At 29.6% G+C, this 16251-nt stretch overlaps 1 protein-coding gene and 1 pseudogene across 2 annotated transcripts; one reads left to right on the top strand and one right to left on the bottom strand.

Moving 5' to 3' along the window:
• The first annotated feature begins 1309 nt into the window (after positions 1-1309).
• Positions 1310-12274, top strand: LOC140842120 (MACPF domain-containing protein At1g14780-like). Of its 2 annotated transcripts, none has more exons than XM_073209937.1 (8): positions 1310-1691; positions 1783-2024; positions 3367-3569; positions 3688-3752; positions 4111-4297; positions 4636-4805; positions 4881-4945; positions 11508-12274. In XM_073209937.1, the coding sequence occupies exons 1-8, from the start codon at positions 1452-1454 to the stop codon at positions 12130-12132; spliced, it is 1797 nt and encodes a 598-aa protein (XP_073066038.1). In that variant the 5' UTR covers positions 1310-1451; the 3' UTR covers positions 12133-12274. The 2 variants fall into 2 exon arrangements, with proteins under 2 accessions (XP_073066038.1, XP_073066036.1); XM_073209935.1 differs by having other exon boundaries at positions 1311-1691; positions 3367-3568; positions 3678-3752.
• LOC140842129 (sec14 cytosolic factor-like) lies at positions 12172-14705 on the bottom strand (annotated as a pseudogene).
• Positions 14706-16251: the final 1546 nt, after the last annotated feature.

Below are 16251 nucleotides of genomic sequence, written 5' to 3'. Positions count from 1 at the left end.
TGTCTATGACTATATTTGTTCCCTAAAATTTATTGATGCCCTTTTTGAATGATTTACAGAGTTCTTGGTATGAAACAGGCGTTCTAGTGATTAACAAGTCAAAAGTTGATTTTGAAAACTTGAGCTTTTTGGAGCATGTCATGATTAATTACTATGTTTTCTGGGTGAGGTAGGATCAATCAAGTTCTGATTCCATGTTATTTTATCTTACATGAAATCAAAATTTGGGATATTTTTGTAAAAAATAAAATTTACAGGTATTAGTTGTATTTTTTTTGGTTAATTTTCAACTCGAATATTCACAAATTTAAATATAAATTTAAATTTTGAAAGCACAATTCATGATCTTGTTTTTGTTATTGATGAATGAAATATAATATGTTTTACTTTCAGTCGTCCCGTTATATTACAATGAACTCGTTGAAGTCGAGTCTTGGGAAAAAACCAAATCAAAGAATCATTTGGACACCTGAATAATTTTTCTCTCTGTTTAGTTTTTGTTTTCCGTCAAAATTGTGTTGTTTCCCTCGTAATTTGCCTTCTAAGATCACATCTTTATATATAAAAGTTCCATCACAAAGCTATCAAGAATAATTAAAGCATTTAATTTCCTTTTCTGAAGAATATTATAAAAATAAACTGTACCAAGTCGATTACATTTGTATAAAAAATTACAAAATATTTTTATTAATTTAGTATTATTTTCTTAGATAACAATTATTATTATTATTGAATTTTGTGTACAACCCAATTAAATAAAAATTTTATTTATTTCATACTTCACCCAAATAAAAGTTTATTTATTTTTATATAAATTACAAAATTTCGTAACACGCATAAGTAGATATTTTACTTATATATATTCCAGTCCACGATAAAATAAAATATTCACATAACTTTTATCAAATGTTATTACTACATTATTTTGTTCAAATTACAATATCTCATAAAATAATCAACCATGAAACTCAAAGCTTAATCACTCAAACTAGACCAAATCGAACCAGCTAGTCAATTAGAAAATAATTAATTGGTCTATATGCCATCCACGGGTTAGTGACAAAATTGAGGCCACCACAATGAAATGAGTTTTGAGGTATAATTAACCATATCTGTAAAAATTTCATAATGACCATTACCACCAAGAGTCAGTCAACAGCCATTTTAGTCGTCCGAATGAAATAACACGCAAAATACTCAATAATTAAAGTCAAAGTTTGTTCTTCAAATATAAAACCAAGAGTGAACATGAATCAGTGAAATTTCCTCAACCTTTTCCTATTTCCATTTTTTCAAACCGCTCAAATCAAATTATAATATTTTACGGATTTGAATAACGTCTTTAGCTTCCACACTGACGCTTTCTTTCATCCACACACATCTACCTGAGTGTGTGTGTGTGTGTAAGAAGAAACCGAACTTTGAAGAATCAAATCATTAGAAACAGAAAAATGAGTGACCATGGAGTTGTGCAGAAGGCCCTGAACAGCCTCGGCAAAGGTTTTGATTTATCGTCCGATTTTCGACTCAAGTTCTGCAAAGGAGAAAACAGGATCATCGTCCTTAACGAAACAGCCACCAGACATCTCTCAGTACCAGGTTTCGGATCCATTGATAATGTCTCGATCGATATAAGATGTGATAAAGGAGATCGTACAAGGTATCAATCAGACATGCTCGATTTTAACCAGGTGCGTATCGTATAAACGTCTCAACTGAAGTCGTCAAATTAATACGTGAAATCTCGTGTCTTAGATTTTTTTTTTCTTTTCCCCCTGTTAGATGTCGGAGTTTTTCAACAAAAAATGCTCGGTTTCGGGTAAAATCCCGTCGGGGCAGTTCAACTCCATGTTCGGATTCCAGAGCGGGTCGTGGGCTATTGATGCTGCGAGCACAAAGTGTTTAGCGTTTGATGGATATTTTATCAATTTGTTCGATATTCATATCGATAGATATCCACTGATTCTCGCCGATGAGGTGCGGAATGCTGTTCCTTCTACATGGGATCCTTCTGCTCTAGCAAGGTAAAATCAGATTTAATTTACTGAAAATTTTCAAATGGCTTTAAATGTTCCAAATTCCAATGCTGCTATACCTTAGAATATAATTAATATCTTTACCTCTTCGATACGGTATAAATTGTTTTTTCTCCATCATTAAATTTTTCTAAATTCTTGGTGCTGTCTTCATTGTAAAGCCAATAAAACCACCATAGTGGAAGAGAATTGAGATACATAACTAAATCTAACTTGGCAAAAACTTGTATGAGACGGTCTCACGGATCGAATTTGTGAGACGGATCTCTTATTTGGGTCATCCATGAAAAAGTATAATTTTTTATGCTAAGAATATTACTTTTTATTGTGAATATGAGTAGGATTGACCCATCTCACAGTTTAGTATCCGTCAGACGGTCTCACATGAGACTCACTCAACTAACTTTTGTTATTTTGATTTGATACCCTTTAATTTTAACTTGTGGGTGAGTTTTCCTAGAAATTCTCTTGTGATTTTAATGCATTATTAACTAAACCAGCATTGGAGACACCAATTTTAAATTTTTTTCCCAAAACTTATATTCCAAATTTAAAATTTATTTTAATATAATTATACAACAAAGTACAGTTGACCCACAAGTGCACAGACGCTAGACCTTGAATATTTTAAATCAAATCCAATATTTTGTTTTTTTCATATGTCCTTAGACAATGAGAATTGTTGATCAAAGGGTAAAAATAAAAATAACTTATTTTTCTGGAGGCGTTAACGTTGCAGATCTTATTTCAAAGTTTTATTTTTTTATATTTCGAAAGAAAAGTCAGCAATGGGAGCATATAATATGACAAGTAAGGATAATCTGATGGCTAAGATTTATACAACACTTTAATTTCATATTGAATTTTTTTGGCAGTTTCAGAATCTTAGCTGTCTTTTGTCATTTCAACATGCTTGACATTTTGGTGTTCCGTGTTCATCTGACTTATTAAATTGAGTTTTATTAAAATTATCCTCGGAATAATTAAATTAAAAGAAAATTCGAATATAACTAAAGTTTTAGTTTGCAGTTTATCATGGGGACAATTTCAAACACGATCTCTCGATGCACTCGCGTCAGTCATCGAGCATTCCTTATTTATTTTATATTGCAATTTCTGAATTATTATACAATGATTTTTCAACATACTTGAACAAGTTTAATCAGGATTGACCTTTGATGTCATACCTCACAATCATATGTTCAATATGATGTCGTGTGAAAATAAAAGTCGATATTATTACCTCATTTTATCAAAGATTATAACTGCATTTTAAAATAACCTCGAGCGCATAGTTTCGCTAATTTTATATATTTATTGCGAGGAACAGATTCATAGAAAAATATGGAACACATATAATTGTGGGGCTAGGTATTGGTGGGCATGATTTGGTTTTGGTAAAGCAAGACAAGTCTTCAAGCATGGAACCATCAGAGCTGAAGAATCATTTTTATAATCTTGGAGATCAATTATTCAATGGAACATGCACATTTTCCCCGCATCAGCTCAAAACAAAAGAACAAAAACACAAGGTTCAATTCAATCAATCCAATCTGTGACATATAATTGGCTTATTATTATTTTAGCAAGATGTTGAGTTATTTATACACTTTTTGTTTTGTGTGTGGACGAATCGCACAGGCACCACAAGCATTCGATGTTTTTGATCCGCAACCTAACATTCTGAATAATTTCCAGTCAATTACAGCAAAAGATGTAAGTTTGATCATCATGCAACGATTATCTTCGATATATATACACGTCGAAATAAGTATTAAGGATAAATACTATATCGTGTACAAGCCGATTACTACAGGGCATGGCAAAACCACTGCTCGATTTGTACTTGAGCTCGAATGATGATGTGTTTTAACCCCCGTAAGCAAATTCTAGATGTGAATTTGGATCCCACGATAGATTGTTCAATCGAACTCTTTAAGTATTCAAATTATAATCCCAATAGGCAATGACACTTGATTATGTATATAATTAATTGTCTTAAAATTTTGTACATATTGAGTTGGAGTGAAGGGACATTATTTTGTCTGAATAATAATATAATAATATATGGCAGGGGATCAGTGTGATTTGTTCAAAAAGGGGTGGGGAATCGTGTGTGAATAATACACATTGTGAATGGCTGCCAACGGTTCCATTAATGCCGGATGCGGTCCATTTCAACTTCATACCAATCACTTCTCTGATGAGAGGGCTTCCTGGCAAAGGCTTCTTGTCGCATGCCATCAATCTCTATCTTCGATGTAAGTTCTATTTCCTCATTTATTATTGGTCTTTTGTTTTGGATTATTCAAATATCTTGTGCATATTCGAGAAATTTGGACATTATAAATCATGAATATGAAATATGGGGTTGAGGCATCGGATTGAAAGGATACAGTATATTTCTTCTGTGAGATTTCCAATTATATGGACAAAATCATGTTGTTCATGTCAAGAGTGAAAAATAATACATTTTATCATAAAAATAATATTATTTTATGACTCGGATTGGGTAGAAGATATATGTAACAAATTTATGTTCTTTTTTTTGTTTAATTAATTAAAATTTGACTATTCTTATTATTTTATAAACGAGCAGATAAGCCTCCAATAGCTGATCTAGAGTATTTCCTGGACTTTCAAACTCATAGAATTTGGGCCCCCATACACAATGACCTCTCCATGGGCCTAGCTAGGAACAAGGCTAATCACACGCCATCTCTGAATTTTAATCCAATGGGCCCTAAGCTATACGTAAATACCACTCAGGTATCGTTATTACACAGTAATCAATTGCCAACTTCACGTAATGACTTTATTTTAACCTTAATTAATTGTGATTAGGTCACTGCCGGCAACTTACCGGTGACTGGAATGAGGTTATATCTCGAGGGCATAAAATGCAATCGGTAAGGCCCCTATTTTGTGTATATATATCACAATGATTTTTAAAAATCATTTAAAATTTCAGATCATATGTAACTGAATTAAATACAATCACAAAATTGGGATGGTGAGAAATTTTGAAAATTTTAAAACAACTAGAAAAATGCACGTGCGTTGCACGTAAAAACTTAAACTGCTGAAAATATATGTGCGAAATTTTGATAATATTTAAATGAATTAAAACATGACTAATAATATTTATCAACTGAAACAAACTAAGCCATAAAAAATAAAAAAAATCATGACCATAGACGGTATATGAATAAGAGAAATTATCTTATCCACTTGACACACTTTCAAATATTCTTCTTGGTTGATTTTGAGAACTCAACAACTCTTTGTCGTAGTTTGTTATAATATGCATATTACTATTTTGATATGCTCAGCAAATATCTGATCGTCTTTAACATATATTATGTTATTTACAATCCTTATCCGGGATCTGACATGCTCATAGTTTGCTTCTTTATCATGACATTTTTTCGGTTTTCTACATTGTTTTTATCTGATAATCTTATTTTTCTGGCTATTTTTTTGTTGTTAAATGATTTTTCAGCTTTTGACAATCATCAACTATAACAACTAAGAAAAAATACTTTTATTCGCGATAAGTTTTCACTGTGACTAAAAGTATGTATAACTTATATATTCTTCAACAACATAACGAATGAATGGTGTTGCACCTTCTTCAAATATTGTGATATTTGTGATATCATTTTTATATATTTAGTATCAATATTATAAATATATAGCTATAAGGTTAATAAATTTTTAACAACTATTTCTCAATCACTGTGAGAAAAATACTTGAAATCTCTTCAAATGGTTATATCTTTAAATTGTGTCCTCATTTAATTTGACGCAATTCAAGAAAGTCATCTTCATCATCATTTTTTTGGAAGCTTTGAAATAATGATTGCGTGCATCATGTCATGAGGATGATATAGTTTCAATCTCATTTGTTGCGTTTAGAACGTAATATTATATTATTCATTGAAACAAAATAAATTTTCTTCTATCGAGTTTATATTTTGTTTTATAATATTTTATATCTCGTGGAACGATATACAAACTTAATTATTGTATTTTAAAAATCTTGAGAAGAGATACGAATAATGTAATTAAGATATGCATATGAGATATCATTCAAATATATGTCAAAGTATTTGTCTTATTCAATATCTCATCTAATAATATAACCATTTAGATTTCATGGACGAGGAGTTTTCTATGCTACCATCATATATGTTATGAATTAGTGGTTAGACAATTTGACTAAAAAAAAAGACAAAAACAATCTCGTAGTCACATCGAAATATATCGAGATAATATTGGAGGAAATAAAGTGAAACTGGCTTAATGTCTCAATAAAATGCACAAAATTGATCTATTATATTGTGTCAACAAAGTTTTAGAATTGTTCTCATACCATTATAAATAGAATGAGAATTATGCACAATTTGTTTTTTATGTATTTTTTTCTGAATTAAGAATTTTTTCTTTTTGAAAAACTATTTTATTGAGAAATATTGACATTTTATATGACATTCATATGTCGGACAACCATGAAGTAACAACATAATCATTATATAACACTTAATGTACACATACAATTCTTCAATTTCTTCTTCATTGTGCTTCGTTTAAATTTAAATCTGAATCATTCTTGATCTTAATATTTTGCTTTAAATATGATTTAATATATATGTATATGTTTCATGTTACTTAGTTGAACCTAATTTCAAATATCTATAAAAAAAATGTGCTTGAATTATATCATACAGAAATTAAGACATAGTATGTAGGACCGAGTGCTTGCCGCTTTACCAAAATCTATAGTTAGTAGTAATGGTGCAACTCAAATCTTTTAAACTGCACAGCAGCTCAAGCACCACGGTTCGGCCGCTCTACCAAGCAGTAACAATTATTGCACCCAACAATCTCCCTCTCAATAATTGCACTATTCACAATCAATGGGAATCGAACCCGTGACCTTGGCTCTGATACCAATTGCAGGGCCGAGCGCTTGCCGCTTTACCAAAAGCTATAGCTAGTAGTAGTGGTGCAACTCAAATCTTTTAAACCGCACAGTAGCTCAAGCACCACGGTTCGACCGCTCTACCAAGCATGGACAATTATTGCACCCAACATAGTAATACACAACATTATTTTTTTTATTTAACATGTCTAATTTTTTTTCATTCACTATGTTTGTCTTAACTTTTTTGTTCAAAATTTGACGCATTTCGTAGACTATATGTATGAAAAACCAAAAAATTATATAATTCACAGAAACCATTTATTATTCTCTTCGTAGAACAGAAGACCCAAAATACGTGGCTTTGATTGGTATACTCTCATACTTATTTTTATAAACAACAAGACACATCATATAATATCAGAAAAATCAATTACCACCAACAATACTAACCAAAACGAATAAAAAAATCATAACACAAACAACCTCGATAAGGAAAAAATGATAACTCAAAGTTTAAAAATAATTTATTTAGTACAATAACAAAGAAATTGAAGTATATACGAGCAATAAAAAGCATAAATCACTCTCAAATTAAATATTAACTCATATTATTCATAATTTGTATAAATTTTCCAATATTTTTTTCAAATAAAGAGAAGACGCCTTATTAATGTCATCGTTTTATAGATATTCATTCCACTTCTTTAAAAAAAACACAAATGAAAAATGGTGCCTTGAAATCATAAGAAAACCATTTAGAAAAGGAGCCGTAAAAATATAATACAAAGTCACACAATTTTTCTTAAACCATAGAAAAATATTATACTATTGACAAAATATATCTAGCAACAACAAAGCATGTGTTAACTTGTGATATAATTAAAACTTGGAATCATACATAATCATTGAATTAGAACAAAATCGCATGCCAAAAATCTACTGGATATTATATATTTTAATAATTTATCCATATTTGTTGTTCATCAGAGGACTCTTAGACCTACCAAATTTTGTAGTTCACCTATTATTTTCATAATAAATAATATTACAAAAATAATATAAGCAAGAACATAAAAACTCAAATTAAAATGTCTTCTATCAATCTAAGTAAAAAAAAAATTGATTAGAGAATATAATAATGTCGTAAAAAATTAAATATTGATTTATGGACAGAATTTTGGAAATACAATTGTCTCAATAAATAAAAAATATTATCTCTTGATATTCTGAAACATAACGTAAAAACGAAGAAATATTTCAAATTTTTTAATATTTTATAAGTCACTTCAAACTAAGTAATCTAAGCAAACAGAAAACATGCATTATGTGTTTAAAAATTAACAAAATATCTCAACAATAAAAAATTGAAAAATAACCATTTTTGTTGGATATTTGATTTTGTTTCTCTTTTCTTCGTGCAAACAACAAATCACATAAACAATCCAAAAACAATTACATGATCAATACAAATGACATATAACTCCTCATTGCAAGAACACAAAATGATCAAATGGAGCATATTATTTAGTAATATTTATTTAGCAGCATTTATAAAAAAATTGACTAAATAACTTAAAAACAGTGTTTGAAATCACTTACATACAAACATTTCTCTCAATCACATATCTATATTGACACATAAAGAGTTTGAAAATATTTTTATTCTAAATGGGAGAAAGAAATTTTGTATGACATTAATATTTATTAATAATTTATTTTTATTCAGTCCGACTCATCTCCCTTTGTCTTCCTATTATTATTTGACGGCAATATATAAATTTAAATAATTAAAATTAAATTTAAAAGTAAATTAAAATAATAATTAGTTTGATTGAGTTAAATACACTATTAATGATCTTATTAAACTAAGATAAAAAAATGACTTAAATAACAACATTAACATGACAAATTGTAAAACAAAAAAAATAATATAATAGTAAGCTTACAAATGAAAGTCATATATTTAATAGATTAATTAATAGATATTATATTATTTAGTAATATGTATTTAGCATCATATATTGAAAATTGATTAAATAACTTAAATGTTTGCAATGAAATCACTTACATACAAACATTTTCTCTCAATCACGTATTTTGTTGATACATAAGTAATCTATATATATCTACCTTCTAAATGGGAAAAAAATGTTTTATATGACCTTAATATTTATTAATAATTTAATTTTATTCAAGCACACTCATCTCTATTTGTTTTCCCATTATTACATTAATGTTCGTAACATTAACAATTTATTTAAATTTATAATATTATGATAGTGATTTTCTGTGAATTTGATGTCAATGTAAATATTAAAGTAAATAATTAAATTTAAAAATAAAAACATATTAATGATTATTATTAAATGAATAGATGAAAAAAACAAAAAAAATAAATATATAATTATGATAGTGATTTTATGTGAATTTGATGTCAATGTAAATATTAAAGTATTTAATTTTAAATTTAAAAATAAAAATATATTAATGATTATTATTAAAAGAATATATGAAAAAGAAAATATGTAGTAATTAATTTTAAATTTTAAAATAAAAATATATTAATGATTATTATAAAATGAATAGATGAAAAACAAATAAAAAAAAATAAACATGTATTTATGATAGTGATTTTCTGTGAATTTGATGTCAATGTAAATATTAAAGTAATTAATTTTAAATTTAAAAATAAAAATATATTAATGAAATGATTATTATTAAAAGAATATATGAAAAAGAAAACATGTATCAATTATTATTATTAAATGAAGGTAAGAATATTTAATTAAATTATTATTATTAAATGAAGGTAAGGATATTTTTGTAAATTCACAATTCACATTCATATATTTGATTATTATTAAAAGAATATATGAAAAAGAAAATATGTAGTAATTAATTTTAAATTTTAAAATAAAAATATATTAATGATTATTATAAAATGAATAGATGAAAAACAAATAAAAAAAAATAAACATGTATTTATGATAGTGATTTTCTGTGAATTTGATGTCAATGTAAATATTAAAGTAATTAATTTTAAATTTAAAAATAAAAATGTATTAATGAAATGATTATTATTAAAAGAATATATGAAAAAGAAAACATGTATCAATTATTATTATTAAATGAAGGTAAGAATATTTAATTAAATTATTATTATTAAATGAAGGTAAGGATATTTTTGTAAATTCACAATTCACATTCATATATTTAGATTAGTATATATATAGATATAAATATAGATTAAACATCGACATATAAATTTATAATTTCTTATTTTCTGTTTTGTTAAACATAAATTTTTTTTTGGTATTATTTGTAAAAAAACTAAGATTATGAAAAATATAATTAATACATAAATTGTAAATATAAGTTCGAAACCTCTGTTAGCATAATTTTTTGTATTATTTATTTTAATAAAAGAATGTATAACACTATTACTATTATTTGTAAGGTATTTTCACAAAATCAATTAATTTTATAAATAATATTATTACATATTGTTTCGAATCATTAGTTGTTGAATAAATATTTTGATATTATTTGTAGTCATGCCATGAAAGTGAGTGAAAGAGTAATAAATAATAATCAGTCAATGGATTAATAATTAACTAATTACATAAAAGGAAGAAAAAATATCATTAGAGTACAATTTTAATGAGGATAATAGAAGAAATTCACAATTCAATCCGTATATTTATATAGATATAGATATAGATTATAACATTATGATAGTGATTTTTTGTGAATTAGTATAGATTAACAATTTATTTAAATTTTTAACATTATGATAGTGATTTTTTGTGAATTTGATGTCAATGTAAATAGAGTGAGTCTCATGTGAGACCGTCTCACGGATTATAATCTGTGAGACGGGTCAACCCTACCCATATTCAAAATAAAAAGTAATACTCTTAGCATAAAAAGTGATATTTTTTCATGGGTCACCCAAATAAGAGATCCGTCTCACAAATAATACCCGTGAGACCGTCTCACACGAGTTTTTGCCATGTAAATATTAAAGTAAATAATTTTAAAATTAACAATAAAAATATATTAATGATTATTGTTAAATGAGTAGATGAAAAAATAAATAAACATGTATTTATTTATAATAGTGATTTTCTTGAAAAAGTGAGTGAAAGAGTAATAAATAATAATTAGTCAATGGATTAATAATAATAATTAACTAATTACATAAAAGGAAGATAAAGTGTCATTAGAATACAATTTTAATGGGGATAATAGAGGAAATTCACAATTCAATCCATATATTTATATAGATATAGATTAATGTATGAATATATATTGAAGGAACATAACGAAGAGTATATTTTCTATGAGGATGTTTATTATATTCACGAGGCAGGTCGACTCGGTGAGTGAAAAATAATATTTTTGACATAAAAATTTAAGATTTTTTCAACGGATAGGATAATCACAAATTTGAAACAAAGTGGTAATACTGTATACATAACATCTTAGTCTTAGTGTGCATATAATTAACTGAGTAGCTTACTCTACAAACTCATAATTTTCAGGCTGGGAGTGCACCTCCAACACCTAACCACCCCGCCGGTCCACTTCCATAATAAGATGAACGACTCCACGACATGGCGGGGATCTGACGAAATCCCCGAAAACCATCGTTATTTCGAAGCTATCCAATGGAAAAAATTCTCCCACGTCTGCACTGCCCCGGTGAAACCCGACCTAGAATGGTTAAGTCCCTCGCAAGACACCTCGTTCATCGTAACGGGAGCCCAACTCCATGTGAAAAAGCATTATTCCAAAAATGTGTTGCACCTTCGTCTTGCGTACTCAAAGTTATCAAACTCGTGCATCATGCAGTCTAACTGGATGCATGCCGCATCGGAACACAACTCGATAAAATCGGGATTCTTTTCATCCATAAGTACGTCGATAACCGGAAACGCGGAGAAAGAGAAATTGCCGGAACAAGTCATCGTGGATTCGGGGGTGTACCCAACAGGGCCACCAGTGCCGGTTCAAACGCAGAAGCTATTGAAATTTGTAGATATGACACAGTTGTGTAGAGGGCCGTTGGATAGTCCTGGACATTGGCTGGTGACAGGGGCTAAATTGGACTTGGAAAAGGGAAAGATTTGCCTAAGGGTGAAGTTTTCTTTGTTGAAAATGTACTGATTCTGAAAAGAAAAGAAAAAAAATCAGTTTAGATATACATTACATATTAATTGCAGTTTGTAGAGATGCTTGTAAAGTGGGAGTTGATCTGTTTCGTGGTGTATATTTTACTTGTAAAAACTCGAATCTATTTGATTCTTTATGAGTAATGTTCATAAACCAAGTCAGCAAACCTGATATATTAAGATACCCAACTATTTTTCGTACATTAGTTTCTGCGGGTTGAGATGGCTCAAGAGGGCTGTCTTCTAATGGCATCAGTACGAAATCTTGAATAGGAACAAGTTTAGCTCGCCCACCATACTCTTCCGCCAACGCTTCTTCACCAATGTCCTTCACTAAATCTCTTCTTTCCTCTTCATTCTTCACAATTACCACCTGCATCAAATTTCAAGACTGGAATTAAACATGTGAAGGGCACCAATCCAGTATACACTATAGGCTTTGATAAACATACGTCTTATTATCAAATATACCTTTTCTAAAGTAGCTTTCTCCAAGAAACGTGAAACCAATCTCCAGACGCTCACGAAAAACCATGGCATGTGTAACAAGTATAACTTGGCCAACCTCTCGAGGTAGTATGCCTGTGCAGCGGCAGACATATACTCAGTACGAATGACAATAAAAATGTCTCGGTGTGATACTCAGAATCTCACGATTCTTGGACAAAAAGCATCACTCTATCTTAACTAGTATCATTTTATTTATCTATAAAATACAAAGAATTGCTTTTGGGAAAGGTGTACCGGGGCGACTTACTTGAAAGTACTGAAAACCAGTGATTAAGCCGCGAGTGTCTATGTTCTTGTAAGAAATTCGTTTCAGATCAATAATGCCAATCAACTTTTCATTTCCAATTTCTCTGCCTTTAAAAGAACTGTGAAGGTAAAAAAAATCACATCTTGAGCCAGAACTGAAACTTAATTTGACAGAGCAGAAGACGGAGTAATTATGGTCATATAACTGCAATCCTATCTACTAAACATGTCATTTTGATCATAGTTTCAGAACAAGAAGTTAGCAGGACACCGATATTTTACAAAACCAATGACAATTACAATAATATATAGAAATTTGCTTCGAAGTAAAAAGTTTTTTGTGACTCCACCAGAATTCCTAAGAAGGGTTGCAAATGAAATTGATCTTTATCACAGATAAATAGAATCTACACCTTGCAATAGTCTTGTCCAGTAGATAAACCACGAATTCTGCATCGAAAGTAAAAGAAAACCGAGTCTGATAAACGATCGGTATTTCCTAAAAATTGTTATCACGCATGATTAATCCCTAAATTTTCAAGTGAAGGTAATTTTCACTCCACAAACTTCCAGTAACTACATAATCAAGCATTGAAGTATTAACAAGCACGTAAACCAGAAGTAGGTTTTGATTCCAATCTATCACAGCAGACATGCCAACAATATACAAAAGACATCACATGTAAATACAAAAGGAAACAAGTCAAGTATGAGTATCACATTCTATGTTGTCCATTTAAAAGCAACACTCAACCTTGATTGGTAAAAGACTTCCCTAACTGCTAAACATGAATATATCTCAATCACTAGCCAAAAAAGAGCACACTTTAATGAACTACCAAACTCTACACTTATTATCCATGCATTTGTCTGACTAATTGACAAACGTATGTTAGAATCACATCCATACCTAATCCTGCATCGACAAACAACAGAGAAAAGAAAGCCTTAACATACGTCAAGAATCCAATACTAAACGTATACATTTAGCTATTTTTAGCAGGGAACTCCAAAGTGCATACCCAAATTGATCTTTATAATAAACGATGTATTAGAATATCAACTTCCACAGAAACGAAAAAGTTTGAGCTTAATAATTTACTAAAATGCCACAAATTATAAAAGTCAAAAGGAGTATGGTAGTGTGAAAAAGGGGCCACCACGCTTGGAGAGATCATAGAAAGGCCCCATGTGAATAAACAATTTATAAACTTCAGATTGTCAACGGAACAACAAAAAGATAAGAAAGGCATAATTCAACAATTCAAAGCTAGAATCTTTATGTACTGAACCAATAATCAAGAAATAGTACCAAATGCTAAAGAAAAAAACGAATAAATTACCAAATGAAAATATATTACTTACTCTTGAATTGAAGCTGATCCTTGGAAGGGAAATGCTTATTGGATTTAACCACCATCACGGGGTACCCTTTTTCAGATAAACCCTGCAAATAAATTTTATTTGCATTTAATTCATCCTCAACTTCACATTAGGGATGTGACCCAGAGGCACGAATGCAGCCCTCCATTTCAGCCACTGCACAAACATTTTCGAAGCCTTGTCCGTGTCCATTGACCTTGCAATCAAGAATCTCATCAGCGTAGGATCTCCATACTTCTGCAACACAATTAAAATGGTTATACATCTGTTACAAAATGAGCGCGAAAGAATGGTACAAAGATTACCTCGGTGGAAGAACCAAGCATTTGAACTGATTTCCTCACCTGGGCCAATGCATGTTGTTCATTTTCATCCATTTTATGCTAGAGAAAGCGAGGCAAAGGAAAATATGATCTGTGATTCAAGAATTCCTAAGCACTTTGGCCACGAGTTCTGTTTTCTATTATTTGAGGCTTTCATTCATTAATTAATAAAAAGTTGAAGAAGTTAGGATAGCTCTGTCATGAAAACTCACTCGGGTACATTATTCAACTAACTCAATCAGGGGAAAAAGATTCTCCTACTATATTTATATTAGTTTCTCAGATTAAAATACTGTCTTACCTCTGTTTTTTTCAATAAACAGCAAGTTCTAATCAATAATAATAAAGTCAACTAACGTAGTCAATCGATCATGCTCAATCATTTGACTAGCCACGCTAAAATGGCTAATTTATCTATCAAAATTTTATACGTGGTCTCTTAAAAGAGTTGTATTTTGTTTCTTTTCAAAATAAAAATATGCCCTTCTTAAATTTATCTTTTCTACCACGATTGATCTGTAAAAATGTGAATAATAGAATTTTTTTCATTTTGAGCGAACATAATTACTTTTTCACATGTTTCAATCCATATAGTTTTATATGTGTTTTGTTTATTATCATTTACTAAATATATATTTTTTTAATCATATCATACATAATTAGTGTCAATATACATCGTTCTTACTTTATGCTAGTATATATAAAACTCAAAATACAGAATGACAATTATACAAATAAGAAATAACAATTTTAGCAATAAAATATGAAGACACAATATTGTCACTGGGTACTTACAAAAGTCACCCTCACAGACACAAAATGGTAAAATCTTTGTCCTAAACTTGAAACCTGTGAATTCACCAGCTTCATAACAATCTTTTACCCTTTGCAATTCTGGAACAACATCATTTATGGGCATTCTGCCACCTGGTAACTCCTTTGAGCATGCAGTATACATTTCAAACCATCTTCGATCTTCAAATTCTCCTTTTCCCACAAATGGATCGAATTCTCCTTTTCCCACAAATGGATCAACAATTGCCATTACTTGATTTGATACCGCACTACGAACGAAATTGTAAAGATTCAGGTGGACCTTGCCGGGGACCATCTCCAAGAGAATGATCCCGCAACCGTATAAATCCACTTGCTTCGTGTCCTGCTAGCTCGAGCCATATTCTTCACATTACTTCGTGACATTACATTAGATATATTAAGACCGTCTGGTACGAGACTTACCAAACATATGATTTTATTCAATAAAGTGCCTCTCGACCGTGAAAAAAGATCACCTTTTACTATTGTGAAGTTTACAATGTATTTAAATGAATCGAAGAAAATACAAAAGTCAAGAGTCTCATATATAAGTCTGACTTGAATAACCTCATATTCTTCTCTTCTCAAATTCATCGTTATTTCGAGAGTGAAAAAAGAGAGTATATCTTTCGACACTGACTGATCGTTTTCATTCATGACATGAGACAAATTGATTCATGAATTGAGGTGAGCATGTTATTTTAGAATATGAAACTTAAATTTTCAAAAAGTTCGGAACTCAAGTCTTCACAGATTTGACCAGCACAGTTGTCAGGGAACGTAATTTGATATTTAATATACATAATAACGTTATTTGATTGATATGCTAAATATTG

This window comes from Primulina eburnea, chromosome 1 (assembly GCF_022965805.1).
Source record: "Primulina eburnea isolate SZY01 chromosome 1, ASM2296580v1, whole genome shotgun sequence".
Classification (NCBI taxonomy): Eukaryota; Viridiplantae; Streptophyta; class Magnoliopsida; order Lamiales; family Gesneriaceae; genus Primulina; species Primulina eburnea.
Note: the sequence above shows the minus strand (reverse complement) of the source record. Positions and strands in the feature narration are given on the sequence as shown.

Bases quoted from the DNA above. Each gene is read 5' to 3' on its own strand.
- LOC140842120 (XM_073209935.1), top strand. From the start codon at position 1,452: ATGAGTGACCATGGAGTTGTGCAGAAGGCCCTGAACAGCCTCGGCAAA. The intron at 4,806-4,880 runs GTATCGTTATTA...AATTGTGATTAG, and splicing joins TATACGTAAATACCACTCAG to GTCACTGCCGGCAACTTACC. The intron at 4,946-11,507 runs GTAAGGCCCCTA...CATAATTTTCAG, and splicing joins GAGGGCATAAAATGCAATCG to GCTGGGAGTGCACCTCCAAC.